Consider the following 21638-nt stretch of genomic DNA (forward strand, 5'->3'; position numbering starts at 1 on the left):
GACAGTGATTGGCTGCAGCGGTCTTGCGCGTGAACCACACGTGTGATTTCAGACCATGAATTGCGGTCGGCTGAGCTACGCGGTTTCGGTATCTGCCATTCACCACTATGAGACTTACGGAAACAGCGTAGCTCAGCGCTTCAGCCACAACACAGAGCAGCAGAACGGGGTTTAGGGGGCCCCCTTCTAGAAATAGGTGCGGGTCCCAGAGGTGGGACACGCATCTGACATATTCTGTGGATATGTCATAAATGTCTTTGATGGGAAAACCCCTTTAAGTCTGGGAAATCTCTTAAATTTGAAACCTACATCATAATCTCAGGTTCTCCTCAATACAACAATACAAGGAGTCTTTAACATTTTCTAATAATGCTCTTACAATGCAACTCTGAGGCAGGAAAACTGGGGCATCTACAATACGTCCTAATGGGGGCTATACAGTCCCCTCCCAGGGCAAAGTCAAGTGTACTGTACATGTTAAAGCTGTGTGCAAGAGACTGTATCACAGCACAGTGTGCCATGAGGCTCCATACTACACAGCCACAAGGACTCAGGATGCCGCCGTACCATGCGCTATTGTCCCGATGCCAAAATGTATTTTATTTCGATTTATATGAAAGCAGACATTAAAAAAATGGTATGCCTCTGTATGAGATTGGAGACATATAGGTACACTAAGGACCTACACACCAAGATGGGTCCCCTTTCACAGTTTTGTACAAAACAGTCATAATACGGCCCTGTTCATAAGACATTAGTGGGGTTGTAGTCCGCTGACATGGAACAGCAGGATGATGGCGACTGCAGGTGGGGCTTTCTTCAGTGTCCCAGCCTGCGATCTGAATGCTGTTAACATTGTGATAGTTCTTGGCTCGCAATGGATTAAAACTTTCAGTCCAAAACACCATAAGAAATGTAACGGAATAGGGTATTTCATGATGAACAATTTATTAAATGAATTCTGCTATACACTGTACATCAACACTGTTTTACTGCCTAATAACTTACTAACATTCATATTGATATCTAGAATATTTTACATATATATTGATTTTATATTTAACAGTGCGAAAACAAAATTACTGGCAAGTTACGGTTAGGGTGCGGTCACACATGGCGTATTTGCTTTGTATTTTCGCAGCGTAAACATATGCTGCAGAAAACTACAACGAAGGCCTATCCGAAAGGAGATATAAAAAAAATAAAAAAAGAGAATTGCAAAATATCTTTCCCATAGGCATACATTGTCGTTTTCTGCAGCGTATGCTTATGCTACGTATACACAAGGCAAATATGCCACGTGAGAGCGCACCCTAGGTCATTTCATTGGAGCCTTAATCATGACATTTCAACAAACTCTTCCCTCATTTTATACAAACAAAATTTTAAAAAAATACTCTGTATTTATACTGTACAGACATAGAATTTTTTTAACCAGAATATATTACATTGCTAAAATGTGTGTATTTTTCTTTATAAATACTATACAAGCAAGCATGGCTGAAACACCTAGAAGGATTAGTCCCATGCTGAATAGAATACGAAGCTTGTTTCTGAAATACTATCTATTATACTAGTTGTTATAATAACGCATTCCCTGTCCATATAAAAAATAAAAAAAAGATTTTGCCAGTGGTATAATATAAGAGATGCAAGATCAGTCCAAAGCACGATGCAAAAAAACAAAAAAACTTGCCAAACGGCACTGTACATTAAAATAATAGATTATTGTGATCTGTGCAATGAATAGATAAATCATCTATAAGCTGAGCGGACACGGTCAGGGAAAGAAGATCTCAATGCAGCACCGTGGATGTGCGTCGAAGAGGAGCGGTCACCTCTCCCGACATGTCTGTTTTAGTAAATACTTGTATTCCGCATGAAATGCTGGAGGATCTTTCCTTAGAACCCTGCATTGTGCTGTTCCTCTGTTATTCCTCCTAGAAATGGATCAATAAATTGACAACTGGCTGTTACCATTTCCTTTGTCAAATCAGCATGTCCCTCCACAGTCTGAACTGTGAGCACCGATTGGACAACCATGACCCAGCTGTCAATTTATTCATAAATTTGTAGGAGGAATAATGGAGGAACGGTATAACTCAGAGTTCTAAGAAAAGATGCTCCAGCACTGTTATTTTATGGGTATGAAATTATTTACTAAAAGAGACACGTCGGAACAGCTAAGCTGACAAGCCCTCTATAAGCTGCATTATAAAGTAGACTACATAAACTAAAACAAAAGCTTACGAGTGAGGTCAGTAGCGTTTACAGTCTAGTAATGTAGGAGAAGAATCTACAATCCATTGAAAAAAACAGGACATGCATCTGTGCTATACATCAAAACCGAATTAATCTGGCACGTCGATGTTCAGTTTGGGTGGCGGTACCACATATTTCCCCGGGCTCTGAGTGATCACAACACCAGTCTTTTTGCGGAACATTGGAGCTATCTTGGGCGGCTCTGGCACAGGGGTCTCCTCGGCATCTTCACTGTCTTCATGGTGAATGTCATAAGAGATATTACCATACTCCCGCAGGAAAGGGAAGATCTCTAGCAGGAACTGGCAGAAGTCTTTGCGAATACCAAACCACCCTGTAAGATTTGTTAAAAAGTAAGGACTCCATGATGATGATTAAACGTTACCACATCCCCACCCGCAACACATTCAGGACTTACAATGATTCCCTCCTTTCTGTCCAAACGTTGTTGCCATCAGGGTAATTAATGAAAGCCACAGAGGGACGAATATGGGGATGTAAGAAAATAAGTTATGTCCGTCCAATCGATGAACAAGCAGGATCTACAAAGAAAGAAGGCATATTGATTAAAACAATCTTCTGGAGTTTCCTCAGTTAGTGAAGAAATACACACAGTAAAATACACCCTAAAGCTACGTGCACACGCTGCGTAATGTGGTGCAGAAAATGTGCATCAAAACCGCAGATAAATGGAGGCAAAATCTGCACTCAATATTAATGCGGAAACAGGTGCAGATTTGATGCTGTGGATTTTGGTGCGTTTTTTTTATAAACTTGTCAGATATAACTCGGAGACGGAAACGCAAAATAAATTTCAAAATCCACACTACAGATCAATTTACTCGCAGAAAAATTCTGCAACGTGTAGACAATATTACTTGAAATCTCATTTAGGCCACGTTCACACAGGGCGAATACTCTGCATAGAAGTACACAGCGTATCCGCCCCGAAACCCACAGGGAATGGCAGCAAAAAAAAAACGCACCAAATTGTGGTGCAGTTTTTTGGGTGGGAAGATCCACTGCAGAAAACCGTGGTAAAAAATGAAAAACAGGAAAAAAAACAAAACCTTATACTTACTCTGGGCCATAGTCATAGCGACAAATCCCTCTGTGCAGTCCAGCCTCCTGGGATGATGTTTCATCCCATGTGACTGCTGCAGGCCGGCGTATTATTACTCACGAGTCAGGGCAGGAAGGCATATTATTACTGACGAGTCAGGGCAGGAAGGAGTATTATTACTCACGAGTCAGGGCAGGCCGGCGTATTATTACTCACGAGTCAGGGCAGGAGTATTATTCACTTGTGCTATATATACAGAAGCATTGACTATCTGGCTCCTGAGGTTTGTCCAGCTCAGCATTACATGACCATTTGAGTCTACAGAGAATGCTCCTTGGAGCATAAACCCAATAAGCCATCCATTTGTACTGTTCATATACATCTTAAAGGACTTCTCCAGGAGTATAACATTGATGGACTATACTTGATATAGTCCATCACTGTTTGATCGGAGGGGGTCCAACCTCATTGCTAACATTGACACAGCGGCTCATATCTACATGTGGCTGGCCCCTTCATTGCACATATCGGTGGGAGTTCTAAAGGTCGGCCCCCACCAATCAAATGCGATGGCCTATCCTAGGAAAAAGCCAGCAAAGGGGTTGTCCAGTTTCAGCAAATGAATGTTATTTGTCAGTACAATTAAAGGTTATTCCATTTTCAAATATACTTCCTGTATGAAGGCCTCACGGTTTTCAAGATCCCTGCAAGTTGTTGTTCAGTAGGAACATTCATGGTTTACTCCCAGTGGATAACATTCTGCCCATGGTCATGTGATGGACACACAGGTGCAGGGCTCGTTACAGTACCTACTGAATAACAAGCAGAGATCTTGAAACCTGTAAGGAATTATTAGAGAAAATCTATTGGAAAATTGTATTACTATTTATTATACAAAAAAATATAACATTAATTTGCTGAACCTGGACAACCTCTTTAAAGTCCAGATGAACCCCTCTGAAAGACTTGGCCTAGTAGAAAATATTTTCCAGAATAAAAGGAATATTTACTTACGATTTCTACATAACAGGATGAAATGACTTGAGCCCATGTTACCATGAACTGTGGTTAGAATATTTTTTAAATGATGGTGATTACTAGATCTTGTTAGTCATCCAAATTGGAGCCCGTGGTTTTATAAAAAGGTGAACATAGATTCCATGCTGAACATCTATGTGACACTAATCCCATGAAGTCCCTTTTACATGGGCAATGATCGGGTGAATGATCGTTCAAAAACCCTGAAATTTCACCTCTTTTTTGTCTTAAATTTACGCCGTTTACTGTGTGGTATAAATAACTTTATTCAGCGTTACGATTGCAGAGATACCAAATTTACATCGTTTTTTTTTTATGTTTTACTTCTACACAGTAAAAACAATTTTTTTTTCTAAATGATTTGTTTTTGTGTGGCCATATTGTAAGAGGCATAACTTTTTTATTTTTCTGCTGACATATCTGTGTGAGGGCTTTTTTATCACTTTTTATCAATTGTTTTTGAAGGCAGTATGAACAGAAAACAGCAATTCTGGCATGTTTTTTTGTTCATTTTTTTTTTACAGCGCTCACCATGCGGGTTAAATAATGCAATCATTTTATAGTTGGGGTCGTTACGGACCCGGCAATACCAAATATGTGTAACTTCTCACTTTTTTACATAATAAAGGGTAAGGGTAAAAAGTGGGTTTTTATTTTTTTTTTTTTACATGGGACTTTTAATTATTTATTACAAACTTTATTTAAAGTTTTTTTTAGTCTCACTAGGGTTCTTTACTGTGCAATCTTTTTATCGCTTTTATAATACACTGCAACACTTCTGTTTTGCTATGTATTATGCCTGTCAGTGTGTGTGTAAAACGGACAGGCATCTGTTAGGGCATGCCTCTGGCATGGCCTAAAAGGCATTTACTAAAGGCAGACCTGGGGGGCCTTTGTTAGGCTCCCAGGCTGCCACAGAAACCCTCCGCACCCCCCGCGATTGCATCACGGGATGCCGGTGGGGTGAGAGAGGGAGCCCCCTCCCTCTAAAACCACTCTGATGCGGCACTCGCTATTGAGCGCCGCATCTGGGGGGTTAAACATGATCGGAGACAACTGCTAGTGGTCTCACGATCAATGCCCTGAAGCCCAAGGCTTTTAGCAACAGCCTGGGCTTCTGGAGCACACGGCCCGATGTTGGAAAATTTCTTCTGAAGTGCCGATGTAAAAAGGCGACGCTTCAAAAGAACTACACTTAACGGTCGACATAGAAACACCATGCGCCGGGCGTTAACGATGGTTCGTCCCCATACTTGCGTTTATTGCTCGGCTTGAACGGAGAAAAAGAGCGCCGATTTAATATGTGCCTTTGTAAGATGACCTTTAGTAATTTGCGAACGATAAAATACCTCAAAAGTGAGCAACGGCACCACTATAGCCATCCAGCTGACTGCCATGGTGATGTGGGTCCTTCTTTGCTCAGCGATGACATCCATGGATCGTAAGAACAAGACTGACCACACAATGTAATATAGTACCACCAAACAGAGGAAGGACATCAGGATCCAGAGTGGCACACAAACCACCTAAACACAGGAATATTTGTTAAATCCCAATATAAAAGTAATCACACTGCGGCTACGCTGGCATTACATTTCTACTAGAGCAGACGGTCAACACTCCCGGGAGTGCACACGGTTTAGCTCAAGATGTGAGGAGAAGCACTTACAAGCCATGGCCAAGTGATGATGCCGTCCAGCCTCAGTGCAATGAATATGAACTGCAATATATTAACAGAGCACAAGATTTCCAGCTGCAAAGAGAAGAAAAACAAGTCACCGTAACTTCTTACAAAAACATATAATGAATTACAAGATTATGTGCTGTTAAGGGACCCGACAAGGCTGCAGCGTCCGCTCTGCCCAGTATCTTACAGCTACGTGGCAGTCTTCAGTTATTCTGTTATTTTATTGATAAACCAAAACGAGGATAATAAATAGCATTACACGAGAATTGTATAAAACACAAATCAACATAAATCTCTAATTTATTAACATCTGCCTCCACTAAAACAACTATCGTAACACTTGGCACATGTGCAATATCGCTTCATTCTAGTCCACATTACCCCCAAAAAAAGTTAGGTGCCAAATTCCTAGGCGCACTGGCAACCTTGAAATTAATCAGTCCTGATATCAGAGTACACAACAAATTCTGGGTTCTGCAGGTTCAATAATTAAAGGGGTATTCCTCCTCTCATTATCCTTTAATGGGGTTGTCTCGGATGACAACCTGTCTGTATACCATAAGGGCATATGGACATCAAAGATGGGAGTCCTCTCCATGGTCTGTATGTGCGGCTCTAGCTAACCCAAAGCACCCATGCATTACGTTTACGGATTGGCTGGATTGAAATGCTACATTTACCAAATGTCTGGGCAGAAGTGGATTCCCCCAGCAATAAAAGCTGATCAACGGGGGTTAGAGGAACTGGACCCGCCGTGATCAGCTGATTGCCAGGTAGTTCACGGGACAACCCTTTTAACATATGAGAAGACACCATCAAAGGTCCAGGAGATGGGACACCCACTACTTCCCAGAGTATAAACCATTACTTACCTCCAGGGAACGGTCATGTCGGAAGCCCCAAACACAAGCAGCGACTGAAACCGGAGACACAAAGAACAACGGCATAAAGACCAAGAGCCAAAAATAGTGGTTTCCTCTCTCGATTCGATCACAGACGAGAACTTCAAACATCAGGATCAACAAGTGAATTCCCACCGCGATAAGCATGGCTTTAAACTCCACACAGGTTTCACCTTCTGCCCTGCGGTGTTAGAGAGGGTGGTAATGAGAACAGATACTCCATTTACAGTTACCTTAACAGACTTCATAAAATAGCAGCAAATAGAGAATAGGACCGCTCATATTTACCGTTATAGAGGTGTCTGCACTAGGGATGCACCGAAACTTCGATACCGTTGTTTCATGTATTTCGATACTAATCTATGCGGCCGCACAGCTCACTATAGGAATATATGAATGTATAAGAGCAGGGCTGCGGCTGTGTAATACAGCCATTGCCCCGCTCCGGAGCCCTGACAAGTGTGCGGCGTCAGGATTATGCGATGCGGCCAGCACTGCACTAATGAGCGGCGGCACTGAAGACAGAACATGGCGGGCGCACTGCAAAACACCCCCATGTTCTGTGTTCAGTGCGTGCGCTCATTAGTGCAGAGCCGGCCGCATCTCCGCATGCTGACGGTGCGCACACTTATGTCAGGAGCGGGGCAATGGTTGTATTACACAGCCGCAGCCCTGCTCTAACGGTGGAGATCAGAAAAACCTCTCATCTCCGCCACTATTCCCCTGAATGCTGCGATCACAGCTGACTGCAGCATTCAGGAGAAAATGAGAAGGGGGGGGGGGGTGCCCCTGGATCGCATCACAGGGAATTCCTGTGACTCAATCGAGGGCCATACCATATATGGGCAGACAGCCCAGTCTCCATTGAAGGACCCCAGGGCTGTCTTACCATATTTCCTGTTAGGACATACCTAAGTATTCCCTAACAACTGCCTGTGTACTATACGTACACAGGCTAATGTACTGGCATATATCTGATATATGCCAGTACATTAAAGTTTAAAAATAAGGTAAAAACATAAATATTAAATAAAAAAAATACACATACACCTTTTTTTACAATAAACATTAAAATAAGTCTCAATACATAAAATATACACATATTCGTTAGTGGTGCGGCCATAATAACCTGCGCAACAATTTTTTTGCGTCATTTATGATGGGTACGCTGTAAAAAAAAATAAAAACTTCTTTCACTTATTAATGTAAAGCACGAGGTGTGATGATGAATGTAACCTCCATGTGCCTCACATTAATAGTAATTGACCCCATCATGTAACTTACACATTAATCCATTATGACTGAGATACATGCTGGGGTTAATTACTATTAATGTGAGGCACATTCAAAATCCATCACACCTCGCGCCTCACATCAGAAAATGGAAGAACTTTTTTTTAAATTTTTTTTCATTACTGTTGGCAAAGTATCGTTTTGGTATCGAAATCTCAATACTACAAAAAGTATCGGTATCGAAGTCCAAATTCTGGTATCGTGATATCCCTAGTCTGCGCGAAAGATCGCGGATTTCTCCCATGATCCAGATAACATGACAGAAGTAAACTTTAGGGCACACTGACGATCTGGCTACTGGGAGTAAGCATGCCCAGCTGTTTCTGTATCTCCTATTTACTGTAATGGACAGTGACCGCGCATGTGAAGCAACCTCTCGAATGGGAGCGAGAATCCCAATTCTTAGAATAGTAGGGGTTCTAGAGGTCAGAACCCCCTTACTGATCGATTTATGGCATGTCCTATCAATATGCCATAAATGCATGGGGTGGCATAAGACATTACTATGGTGGTCAATCTTTGCCAGCGGCTGTCACGTGTTGTCCATGGTAATGTCCCCGTTGGGCTGTGATTGGAACACAAAGAGCGGTGGGGAACTGAGCACATTGGGGACATGGAAATGGTGGCAAAAAGAGGCAAGTATTTTGCTAAAATTCTCCTAGTTTCATTGTATGTTAAAGAGGTTTTCCCAGAATCATAAATTATCACCTATCCACAGGAAAGGTGATAATTTTCTGGGTTCTTGGAGCCCCACCGATCTTGAGAAGCGGATCTCCAATTCCTCACTGTACACAGTGAGGAGCTTAACCCCTTCCCGCTCCTTGACGTACTATTACGTCATGGCAGCTCTATCGTTCGCGCTCCATGCCGTAATAGTACGTCTTGCAGTTAGAACAGCGGTGCGCGCGCCCGGCGCGTTCATGCGCTGTGATAGCTGCTGTTTCTGACAGCAGGCTATCACGGCATAATGGGACGGGACCATTTACTATGGTCCCGCCTCGCCGATCGCCGCTATTGGCTAGTCAGTGAGTAACTAGCCAATAGCAGCGATCGGTCTCATTCAGCACAGCAGTGCTCGAGCCCGGCGTTCCTGAGCTGTGATAGCTGCTGTTTCTGACAGCATGCTATCACAGCATAATGGGCCGGGACCATTTACTATGGTCCCGCCTCGCCGATCGCCGCTATTGGCTAGTCAGTGAGTAACTAGCCAATAGCAGCGATCATTCTCGTCACTTCCTCTCTCTGACCTCACATCCTGCTGCAACCGCCCTGAACGCCCTGTTGGAGTTAGCGAGGCGTTGAGATCGGTTGTGAGCAGAGAGTCAGAGAGAAAAGAAGTGAAAAAAAGTGAAAAAAAGTTTCTAAAACAACGTTTTTTTTGCTTCCCACCACCCCATCCACTACCCACTCCTGTTCCCTTCCTCTTTGAGTTCTACCCACGTTTTTTGGTCAGTGATCTCCTATCACTGACCACTTTTCAGTCTTCAGGACCACATTTCTTGGTCCCTGGGGATTTTTTTTTCATTTTTTTCTATATAAAACATAAAACAAAAAAAAAAATATAAAAAGAAAAAAAAGAAACAAAAAAAAATAGTTAGTTTAGCCAATTTTGAAAATTTAACTGGTTAGTTTAGTATTAGGGTTAGTTAGTGTCAGGGAACCGTCAAAAAGCGTAGTTAGGTATAGTGTCAGGGAATTTAGCGTCAGGAATCGGTCACCGTAGATAGGCTTAGCGTTAGGGATCCATCACCGTAGTTAGGTTTAGCGTCAGGGAAGCTCGGAATAATTAGATAGGTTTAGTGTCAGGCACCCGTCACCGTAGTTAGGTTTAGTGTCAGGGAAGCTTGAAATAATCTAGATAGGTTTAGTGTCAGGGAATCGTCGCCGTAGTTAGGTTTAGCGTTAGGGAAGTCCACATAAAATTTAGTTAGGTTTAGTGTTAGGAACCCTCGCCCTAGTTAGCTTTAGTGTCAGGGAAGTCCACTTGCTCTCTAAAAACAAAACACACATTTGTGCTAGTTGTGCTATCCTATTGCTCCCAGTTAGGGATTTATTTTTTTGCAGTATATAAATTTTGTCTTCGCACAACAAGCATGTCCCAACGGACATTTACTGCTGAAGAGGCGTATGCATTTCTGGCCTCCGACACAGACTCGTCGGATGGCGATACACTATTTTATTTGTCTACCTCCTCATCCAGCGATGAAGAGGAGGGACCCCCTAGGAGACGCCCCAGGACCACCACCATAGTAGAAATCCCTGAGAGAAGTGACCCCACAACAAGTGATACCCCTGAGCGAAGTGACCCCATTTGGACGCCCACACCAGACCATTATGAACCCCAAATCCCTGAGTACACGGGCAGCCCAGGCATCAAATTTAACACGGCAGGGTTCAGTGAGATGGACTTTTTCAAGTTCTTCTTCACTGATAACTTTATAGAGCTAATGGTCACCCAGACTAATTTATATGCCCAACAGTATATCACCAAGAACCCCAACTCATTTTATGCCCAATCCCAGAGGTGGACTCCTGTAAACGCAGCAGAGTTGGGCAAGTTCTGGGGACTGCTCTTGAACATGGGGCTTCTAAAAAAGCCATCCATTAGGACCTACTGGAGCACGGACATCCTATACCACACCCCGATGTAGCGTATGGCCATGTCCAGGATGCGTTATGAGGCAATACTTCGCTTCCTACATTATGCCGATAATGAGCAGTGCCCACCCCGAGATGACCCCAGTTTTGACCGTTTATATAAACTGAGACCCCTATTAGACCATTTCAGTGCCCGGTTTGCCCAAGCATACACCCCCGAGAAGTGTATTTCCATTGATGAGTCCCTGGTACATTTTAAAGGGAGGCTTCAATTCCGCCAATACCTGCCAAGTAAGAGGGCAAGGTATGGCGTGAAGTTGTATAAGCTGTGCGAGAGTGCATCAGGGTATACATATAAATTCAGGATATATGAAGGGAAGGACAGCAGTATTCAGCCCCCAGAATGCCCCCCCTTACTGGGAATTAACGCAAAAATTGTGTGGGATTTGGTGCACCCACTGCTGGACCAGGGTTACCACCTCTACCTGGATAATTTTTATACCAGCGTCCCGCTCTTCAAGTGCCTCGCTTCCAGAAGGACTGCGGCATGCGGCACTGCTAGAAAAAATCTTAGAGGCCTCCCTAAAACACTGCTTGGGCAAACACTCAGAAGGGGTGAGAGCAGGGCACATTCTAGTAGCAACATATTGTGTGTCAAGTACAAGGACAAGAGAGATGTCCTTGTATTGACAACAATACATGGCCACACCAGTACCCATGTACCTGTACGAGGTACCAGTACAGAGACCCCCAAACCAGATTGCATCCTGGACTACAATAGGTACATGGGAGGGGTGGACTTGTCAGATCAAGTCCTGAAGCCCTACAGCGCTACGCGGAAATCGAGGGTGTGGTATAAGAAGCTGGCCGTGCACATCATACAGATGGCATTGTACAATGCGTACGTGCTACGTCGATGTGCAGGCCAGAGGGGAACTTTCCTGGAATTTCAAGAGGTGGTTATAAAGAACCTAATTTTTGGCGACCAGGAAGGAGGGGCACCCAGTACTTCTGGAAGCGAGGCCACACGCATCGTACCAGGGCAACACTTTCCAGGAGAAGTTCCCCAAACTGGCAAGAAGGGAAAAAGTCAAAAGAGGTGCAAAGTGTGCTATAAGAGGGGGATAAGGAAGGACACAACATACCAATGCGACACGTGTCCCGAAAAACCAGGGCTCTGTATGAAAGATTGTTTTAAAATTTACCATACATCCCTTGATTTTTAATTTACCCTGATGCACTCCGCACAGCTTATCCCCCTCATCTTTCCCTTTTGAGCCCTGCCATGTGCCCAAGCAGCAAATAACAGCCACATGTAGGGTATTGCCGTACCCGGGAGAACCCACATTACAATTTATGGGGTGTATGTCTCCGGTGGCACATGCTGGGCACAATATATCGGACACTGAAATGGCATATATGTATAGGAAATTGCAAATCTCACTTTGCACCATCTACTGCGCATTACCTTTTACACAATAACTGTTGGGTCAAAATGCTCACTACACTCTAGATGAATGTCTTAAGGGGTGTAGTTTTTAAAATGGGTTCACTTCTCGGGGGTTTCAACTGTACTGGTACCTCAGGGGTTCTGCCTACATGACTTAGCACCAGAAAAGCTCCAGTAGGCTAAATGGTGGTCCTTCCCTTCTGAGCCCTGTCGTGTGCCCAGGCAGCTAATAACAGCCACATGTAGGGTATTGCCGTACCCGGGAGAACCCACATTACAATTTATGGGGTGTATGTCTCCAGTGGCACATGCTGGGCACAATATATCAGACACTGAAATGGCATATATGCATAGGAAATTGCAAATCTCACTTTGCACCATCTGCTGCGCATTACCTTTTACACAATAACTGTGGGGTCAAAATGCTCACTACACCACTAGATGAATGTCTTAAGGGGTGTAGTTTTTAAAATGGGGTCACTTCTCGGGGGTTTCAACTGTACTGGTACCTCAGGGGTTCTGCCTACATGACTTCGCACCAGAAAAGCTCCAGTAGGCTAAATGGTGGTCCTTCCCTTCTGAGCCCTGTCGTGTGCCCAGGCAGCTAATAACAGCCACATGTAGGGTATTGCCGTACCCGGGAGAACCCACATTACAATTTATGGGGTGTATGTCTCCAGTGGCACATGCTGGGCACAATATATCAGACACTGAAATGGCATATATGCATAGGAAATTGCAAATCTCACTTTGCACCATCTGCTGCGCATTACCTTTTACACAATAACTGTGGGGTCAAAATGCTCACTACACCACTAGATGAATGTCTTAAGGGGTGTAGTTTTTAAAATGGGGTCACTTCTCGGGGGTTTCAACTGTACTGGTACCTCAGGGGTTCTGCCTACATGACTTAGCACCAGAAAAGCTCCAGTAGGCTAAATGGTGGTCCTTCCCTTCTGAGCCCTGTCGTGTGCCCAGGCAGCTAATAACAGCCACATGTAGGGTATTGCCGTACCCGGGAGAACCCACATTACAATTTATGGGGTGTATGTCTCCAGTGGCACATGCTGGGCACAATATATCAGACACTGAAATGGCATATATGCATAGGAAATTGCAAATCTCACTTTGCACCATCTGCTGCGCATTACCTTTTACACAATAACTGTGGGGTCAAAATGCTCACTACACCACTAGATGAATGTCTTAAGGGGTGTAGTTTTTAAAATGGGGTCACTTCTCGGGGGTTTCAACTGTACTGGTACCTCAGGGGTTCTGCCTACATGACTTAGCACCAGAAAAGCTCCAGTAGGCTAAATGGTGGTCCTTCCCTTCTGAGCCCTGTCGTGTGCCCAGGCAGCTAATAACAGCCACATGTAGGGTATTGCCGTACCCGGGAGAACCCACATTACAATTTATGGGGTGTATGTCTCCAGTGGCACATGCTGGGCACAATATATCAGACACTGAAATGGCATATATGCATAGGAAATTGCAAATCTCACTTTGCACCATCTGCTGCGCATTACCTTTTACACAATAACTGTGGGGTCAAAATGCTCACTACACCACTAGATGAATGTCTTAAGGGGTGTAGTTTTTAAAATGGGGTCACTTCTCGGGGGTTTCAACTGTACTGGTACCTCAGGGGTTCTGCCTACATGACTTAGCACCAGAAAAGCTCCAGTAGGCTAAATGGTGGTCCTTCCCTTCTGAGCCCTGTCGTGTGCCCAGGCAGCTAATAACAGCCACATGTAGGGTATTGCCGTACCCGGGAGAACCCACATTACAATTTATGGGGTGTATGTCTCCAGTGGCACATGCTGGGCACAATATATCAGACACTGAAATGGCATATATGCATAGGAAATTGCAAATCTCACTTTGCACCATCTGCTGCGCATTACCTTTTACACAATAACTGTGGGGTCAAAATGCTCACTACACCACTAGATGAATGTCTTAAGGGGTGTAGTTTTTAAAATGGGGTCACTTCTCGGGGGTTTCAACTGTACTGGTACCTCAGGGGTTCTGCCTACATGACTTAGCACCAGAAAAGCTCCAGTAGGCTAAATGGTGGTCCTTCCCTTCTGAGCCCTGTCGTGTGCCCAGGCAGCTAATAACAGCCACATGTAGGGTATTGCCGTACCCGGGAGAACCCACATTACAATTTATGGGGTGTATGTCTCCAGTGGCACATGCTGGGCACAATATATCAGACACTGAAATGGCATATATGCATAGGAAATTGCAAATCTCACTTTGCACCATCTGCTGCGCATTACCTTTTACACAATAACTGTGGGGTCAAAATGCTCACTACACCACTAGATGAATGTCTTAAGGGGTGTAGTTTTTAAAATGGGGTCACTTCTCGGGGGTTTCAACTGTACTGGTACCTCAGGGGTTCTGCCTACATGACTTAGCACCAGAAAAGCTCCAGTAGGCTAAATGGTGGTCCTTCCCTTCTGAGCCCTGTCGTGTGCCCAGTCAGCTAATAACAGCCACATGTAGGGTATTGCCGTACCCGGGAGAACCCACATTACAATTTATGGGGTGTATGTCTCCAGTGGCACATGCTGGGCACAATATATCAGACACTGAAATGGCATATATGCATAGGAAATTGCAAATCTCACTTTGCACCATCTGCTGCGCATTACCTTTTACACAATAACTGTGGGGTCAAAATGCTCACTACACCACTAGATGAATGTCTTAAGGGGTGTAGTTTTTAAAATGGGGTCACTTCTCGGGGGTTTTAACTGTACTGGTACCTCAGGGGCTTCTGCCTACATGACTTAGCACAAGAAAAGCTCCAGTAGGCCAAATGGTGGTCCTTTCCTTCTGAGTCCTGCCATGGGCCCAAACATCAGTTTATCACCACAAATGGGGTATTGCCGCACTCAGGACAAATTGGGCAACAAAATGGGGTGTTTTATTCCTTGTGAAAATAAGAAATTTTGAACAAAAATTACATCTTAATGGAAAAAAATATCATTTTTTTAATTCACAGCCCAATTCAAATAGGTGCTGTGAAAAAACGGTGTGGTCAAAATGATAACAACAACCATAAATGAATTCCTTGAGGGGTCTAGTTTCCAAAATGGGGTCACTTCTGGTGGGTTTCCATTGCTTTCATACCTCTGGGGCTCTGCAAATGCGACATGGAACCCGAAAACCAATCCAGCAAAATCTGGACTCCAACAAACACATAGCGCTCCTTTCCTTCTGAGTCCTCCCATGGGCCCAAACGGCAGTTTATCACCACAAATGGGGTATTGCCGCACTAAGGACAAATTGGGCAACAAAATGGGGTGTTTTATTCCTTGTGAAAATAAGAAATTTTGAACAAAAATTACATCTTAATGGAAAAAATATCATTTTTTTAATTTCACAGCCCAATTCAAATAGGTGCTGTGAAAAAACGGTGTGGTCAAAATGATAACAACAACCATAAATGAATTCCTTGAGGGGTCTAGTTTCCAAAATGGGGTCACTTCTGGTGGGTTTCCATTGCTTTCATACCTCAACACCTCTTCAAACCTGGCATGCTGCCTAAAATATATTCTAATAAAAAAGAGGCCTCAAAATGCACTAGGTGCTCCTTTGTTTCTGAGGCTTGTGTTTTATTCCACGAGCGCACTAGAGCCACATGTGGGACATTTCTAAAAACTGCAGAATCTGGACAATACATATTTAGTAGTATTTCTCTGGTAAAATCTTCTGTGTTACAGAAAAAAATGGAATAATATTGAAATTCAGCAAGAAAAATGAAATTTGCAAATTTCACCTCCACATTGCTTTAATTCCTGTGAAATGCCTGAAGGGTTAAAAAACTTTCTAAATGCTGTTTTGAATACTTTGAGGGGTCTAGTTTTTAAAATGGGGTGTTTTATGGGGGTTTCTAATACATAGGCCCCTCAAAGCCACTTCAGAACTCAAGAGGTACCTTAAAAAAAAGGCTTTTGAAATTTTCTTAAAAATATGAGAAATTGCTGTTTATGTTCTAAGCCTTGTAACGTCCAAGAAAAATAAAAGAATGTTAAAAAAACGATGCCAATCTAAAGTAGACATATGGGAAATGTGAACTAGTAACTATTTTGGGTGGTATAACCGTCTGTTTTACAAGCAGATGCATTTAAATTCTGAAAAATGCAGTTTTTTCAAAATTTTCTCTAAATTTTGCAATTTTTCACCAATAAACACTGAATATATCGACCAAATTTTACCACGAACATGAAGCCCAAAGTGTCACGAGAAAACAATCTCAGAATCGCTTGGATAGGTTTAAGCATTCCGACGTTATTACCACATAAAGTGAAATATGTCAGATTTGAAAAATGGGCTCTGAGCCTTAAGGCCCAAACTAGGCTGCGTCCTTAAGGGGTTAAAGGGAACCTGTCACCAGCATTTCACCTATTGAACTCTCCTCACCCCTCGCTGGCCGCTTTCTGTCAAAAGTTCATTGCCGTTATCCCCTCTCCTAAACGCCTCCTCTGACCGTGAATAACGGTCTGCAAACATCTCATGCCTTTTAGATTAATATTCTGTCAGCGTCGTTCGTTCCTCTTCTTATGCCCGCCCACAGTCGAAAACTGGCCTGCCCTGAATGCCAAAATCTCATCTGAGATAGGGGGCATGTGCCCGTTATGTATGGTCCGATACCCTTCCCTGCTTTGTTCAGGCCTCAAATCTAGTTGCGCCGCTATGGTGTCCCGTTGTGCGCATGCAGCAGAACATCAATGTGCAGGCGCGGGATTTCGTGTATGCTGGAGAGAGGCAAGGAGCTGTCAATCAAAAGTAAGGAGGTGGGGTAAACTCGGAAAGGCTTGAGGAATGAAGATATAACTTCTGCTCATTAGAATACAGTGCAGGAACACTAAAAAACAGAATACTGAAGGTACAGAGCCGACTTAGACGATAATTATAGGGCACATTAAAAAAAAAAATTTTTTTTTAAAAAATTTAAAAAAAATTCACCCACTTTCACCAGGTATTGCTGGTTTAATAGGTAAAATGCTGGTGACAGGTTCCCTTTAAAGGGAGTGGTGATTGAGCATCCGTCACTCCATTCAATGTTGAAGAGAATGACGGAAACAGCTTAGCGTTGTATTCGGCTGTTTCCGTCATTCCCATAGACTTTGAATGGAGCGGCAGCACGCATGCTCGACTGCTGCACCATTAAATATTCTCCTCACTGCAGTCGAGCAGTGAGGAGGAACAGGGGGTCAGAAAATTATTACCTATCCCGTGGATAGGTGATCATTTATGGTTGTGAGAAAATACCTACTAGCAGAAAAATCTATCAAACACCACAATTGGCATAGTGGGTCATGTGTGTAGATTGTTGGAGAATTAATTTAAAGACTGACACAAGCACCAACTTTATTCGTGGAAAACCCAATATTCTTGGACTAATTTTGACACCTTTCAAAAACAACTGGTAAAAGTGATGCCCCTATTTATAATCAGAAGGAATACCTGTACTGAGGGTTTCGTGCCCAGACTCCTGTGCCCACTGATGCGCCAACAATGACCATTAGCTTCCAGAGCCATATTGGTGTGAACACAGCCCAGTAACTCCATTGTATAATACCGTCCAAGCGCAGGGACAGGAGGACGGAAAACAGCAACAAACAAGCGTAGATGAGAAATTTACTGCAAGACACAATGAAATTAATACATTATTAGAATGTATATATATAAAAAAGCAAGAAATTAAATCTAATAGGACCTGTCATGGATTATATATGAACCGTATATCGCGATCCACTCAATGTGCTATTAAGACAGGTTAACGTCAATGAAGGGGGTCCCCTTGGTTTCCCTGTGTTAAACACAGTAATGAGGGTTTCTTGTTATTATAGGATGGTCGCCCATTAAATACAATGGTCATGGGTGGAAACGCGTCAGTTTGCATGGGGGAAGATACCGGAGGAAAGTCTTTCAGCCTCCATAACCAGTTATATTTTAGCTGTACTATTTGCCAATCAACAGGGGGAATATATTCAGGCTGTTGCCTAGCAACCAAGGAGGCGCCGGACGAGGGATCCCCATGCTCTTGTAGAGATCTGTCATGGTTGCTCAAATTGACTAGATGGGCTGGAGGTGCATGTATTCCAGCTGTCATGGAGAGGAAGATGGCGGGTCAGGGCCAGTACTGTATTATGGGTTTTAACAGAGCAGGCGCTGGACCGGACTTTAGCGTCTCCTACACAGATTGTTGTACGACAGTCGTCATAGCAACGTCCAACTGAGAATAATTTTATCATGTCCAATTAATGTTCCCGCTGATGGGACCGATCACTATTGGTCAGAAGTGATCACTTTGGAGGCACAGATACAATGTAATGATCACTACTGTGGTATGATGGCACAGACTGGGCTAGGGACCTGTGACAGAGGCCACACATGTTGCAGAGATCAGGCTACAAGACTCTCAATCCCCTCCCTGCGTCTGGCCGGGAAGGCCTCCACTCCTCGGTCTTCACTTGTGTCCTCCTCCCCATTTTCTACAATTTCCTCCCCAGTAGGCCTCAAGTTTCCGGCCGTCTCCAGGACTTCTCACACACCCGACCCCGACTACCCCCTGAACCAAGACACAGGCTCACCTGGGGTTGAAGTCCTGGAAGAGACCCCGGAGATTCATGGTGTAATCCCCGCACCGGGCTCTAAGGAGCGGACATTGCGATCTCCACTGCAGCAAGCCCCCGTAATTCTACTACATGACACGCATAGCCTTTTTCTCCGTGATGAGCGAGCGCTCGCTGCTGCTCCTGTATATCATTCACTACGATACAAGAATCCTTATAAGGAAAACAAAATAGTACAAAACTCCGCAGTAGAGGAAATGATCATTTCACGTACGTGATCTGAAGATGGACGATCACACTTCAGCCCTGAGAATAGGGGTGACGCTGGACGAACACAAGTCAACTTTATTACGCCAGTACATAGCTGTCTGGGAGAAACCAGATGCGGCGTGCTACGCCCGCCCCTAAATACAGACCACGCCCCTAGCAAGAGTTCACTTATTACAGAGGCAGAGCTCCCCCATAATCGAGGGAGAGTGCCCCATAACAGCGTCAAAGTGCCCCAATAACAGGCAAAGTGCACCATAACTGAGACAAACTGCCCCAATAACAGAGATCGACACTTAGGGTCATTTTAGATATGAAGTTAAATTTGGAAAAACTACTGCTGATCCACGATATAGCAAGTCGTTAACGCTCAAAAACGCTCTTTTTTCCACATTCACTACTAGTCAGCCAACATTTCTACGTCTCCTGTCTTATCTCCGAGTCCTAACCAATAGCAAATGCCTCTTTACATGAGGGGATTTTTAGGTCATCATTAAAGATTTCTCGCTGATCGTGCAATCGCTGCTCATTTTTACACTGGCGAATGAGTGCAAACTTATAGTCAATAATACAAAATTCTGCACGATAATTGCCCCACGTTGAAGATCCTTTACATGTCACTTGTCCGTACAGTAAGTTTATTATCAGAGATCTGTTCTCTCACTGACGGGATACTCCCAGACAGGTCAGGAGGGTGGCATGTTACTGACACTGCCAGGTTAAGTTGGTCACATTCGGTAAGAATAGTATGCCACTACTCTTATTAGAAACTGATGTGGCAAACCTGTGCTTAACCCGCGACAAAACAGATAGGATATGCTCCTTTTTAAGGAATCTTATCACATCCTGAAAACTAATTATACATTTTATTCAAGTCAATAAGAAATAGTTTATGTGAAAGGAATTTGTATTGTTTTATGGGTGTATTCACATATGCCAGTTTTGTTGCGGTTTTATGCAGTAACTTTCATGGTAAAAAAAAACAAAAAACGCTGCTAAAACATGCACATGTGAATACACCCTACTAAAGAGGACCTGTCACCTCTCCTGGCATGTCTGTTTTAGTAAATACTTCTATTGTCCATAATATAACAATTCTCGAACATCTTTTCTGTGTTGTGCCGTTCCTCCGTTATTCCTCTTACAAATTTATGAATAAATTGACAACTGGGTCTTGTGGGTGTGTCCCTACAGAGCTTGCCAGTGTCCAATCAGTGCTCGCAGTTCAGACTCTGTAGGGGCACGCCTCTTTGACAAGTGGAATGATAACACCCAGTTGTCAATTTATTCATAATTTTCTAGGGGGAATAATAGAGACAAGCCGATACTCCAGAATTGTGATTTTATGGGGAATACAAGTATTCACTAAATCAGACATGTCAGGAGAGGTGACAGGTCCTCTTTAAGGAGAAATAAAAAAAGGGGGAAAGACCCGTGCCTGATAGTGTAGTAGTTTTATGCAATTAGCCAGATAAAAAGTCTGCACTTAGTACTTACACAATCCCATAAGGGAATAATAGCTTGTCTGGTTCCGCTGTTTCATCTTCTCCTCTGGGTGTGCTGGAGATAGAAGGAAATCCCAAGTCTCTATACTCCCATATGGGAGAAAAATAGCTGGTCTGGTTCTCCTGGACCTCACTGGTTCACCTTCTCCTCTGGGTGTGGTGGAGACACAGGAGAAGGTGAACAGTGAGGTCCAGGAGAACCAGACCAGCTGTTTTTCCCTTATGGGATTGTGTAAGTGCTGACGTTCTATCTGGCTCATTGCATAAAACTACTACACTATCAGGCGCGGGTCTTTCCCCCTTTATATTTCTCTATATACCAAGACAAGTTCAGACCAGACCGGATTGTCAAGACCTGCTGCCAACCCAGAAATTTTATTACTAAAAATAATAACACTTCCAGCGCAGGTTACTCTATTTTTCTACTATTATTAGGCTATGTTCACACTAAGTTTTTTGCAGGCAGAAATTCTGCCTCAAAATTCAGTTTGGAAGTTTGAGGCAGATTTTCCTCTCCCTGCATGCCGATTTTCGCGTCATATTTCGCCGCGAAATACACTTTCTCTGCCTCCCATTGATGTCAATGGGAGGTCAGAGGCGTAAACACCCGAAGATAGGGCATGTCCCTTCTTTCTCCCTCGAGGCGGGAAAAAGACGCCTCCGCCTTTCATTGAAATCAATGGGAGGCATTTTCGGCCCGTTTTTGACGAGTTTTGCGGCGTGGTTTCTGCATAAAAAAACTCGTCAAAAAAACTCTGTGTGAACATAGCCTTAAGGTCCTCTTTAAGTAGCCTCAAACTTCCAAGCACAAAATATTTACGCATGGATGCAAGCAATATTATTCAATTTGCCTCCAGTCCAGGTCTGTTTTCTCAATATCTATGTATTTAGCTGGAAATTTTCTTGGCCAAGAGTCGGGCGATTTCAGATGCCACATTTCGCTCGGTATTTAAGTAGGCAGAAGTAGGTGACATTAG

General features: G+C 43.5%; 1 protein-coding gene across 1 annotated transcript; it reads right to left on the reverse strand.

Moving 5' to 3' along the window:
• Nucleotides 1-931: 931 nt before the first annotated feature.
• TMEM185A (transmembrane protein 185A) lies at nt 932-19265 on the reverse strand. Its single transcript, XM_075835882.1, has 8 exons — nt 19164-19265; nt 18908-19086; nt 17778-17954; nt 6923-7133; nt 6033-6116; nt 5713-5889; nt 2681-2804; nt 932-2596 (listed from the first exon to the last, which is right to left on the reverse strand). Exons 2-8 carry the CDS (start codon nt 18943-18945, stop codon nt 2352-2354), a joined length of 1056 nt encoding a protein of 351 aa, XP_075691997.1. The 5' UTR covers nt 18946-19086; nt 19164-19265; the 3' UTR covers nt 932-2351.
• Nucleotides 19266-21638: the final 2373 nt, after the last annotated feature.

The sequence above is a fragment of the Rhinoderma darwinii genome, chromosome 8, assembly GCF_050947455.1.
Source record: "Rhinoderma darwinii isolate aRhiDar2 chromosome 8, aRhiDar2.hap1, whole genome shotgun sequence".
Classification (NCBI taxonomy): domain Eukaryota; kingdom Metazoa; phylum Chordata; class Amphibia; order Anura; family Rhinodermatidae; genus Rhinoderma; species Rhinoderma darwinii.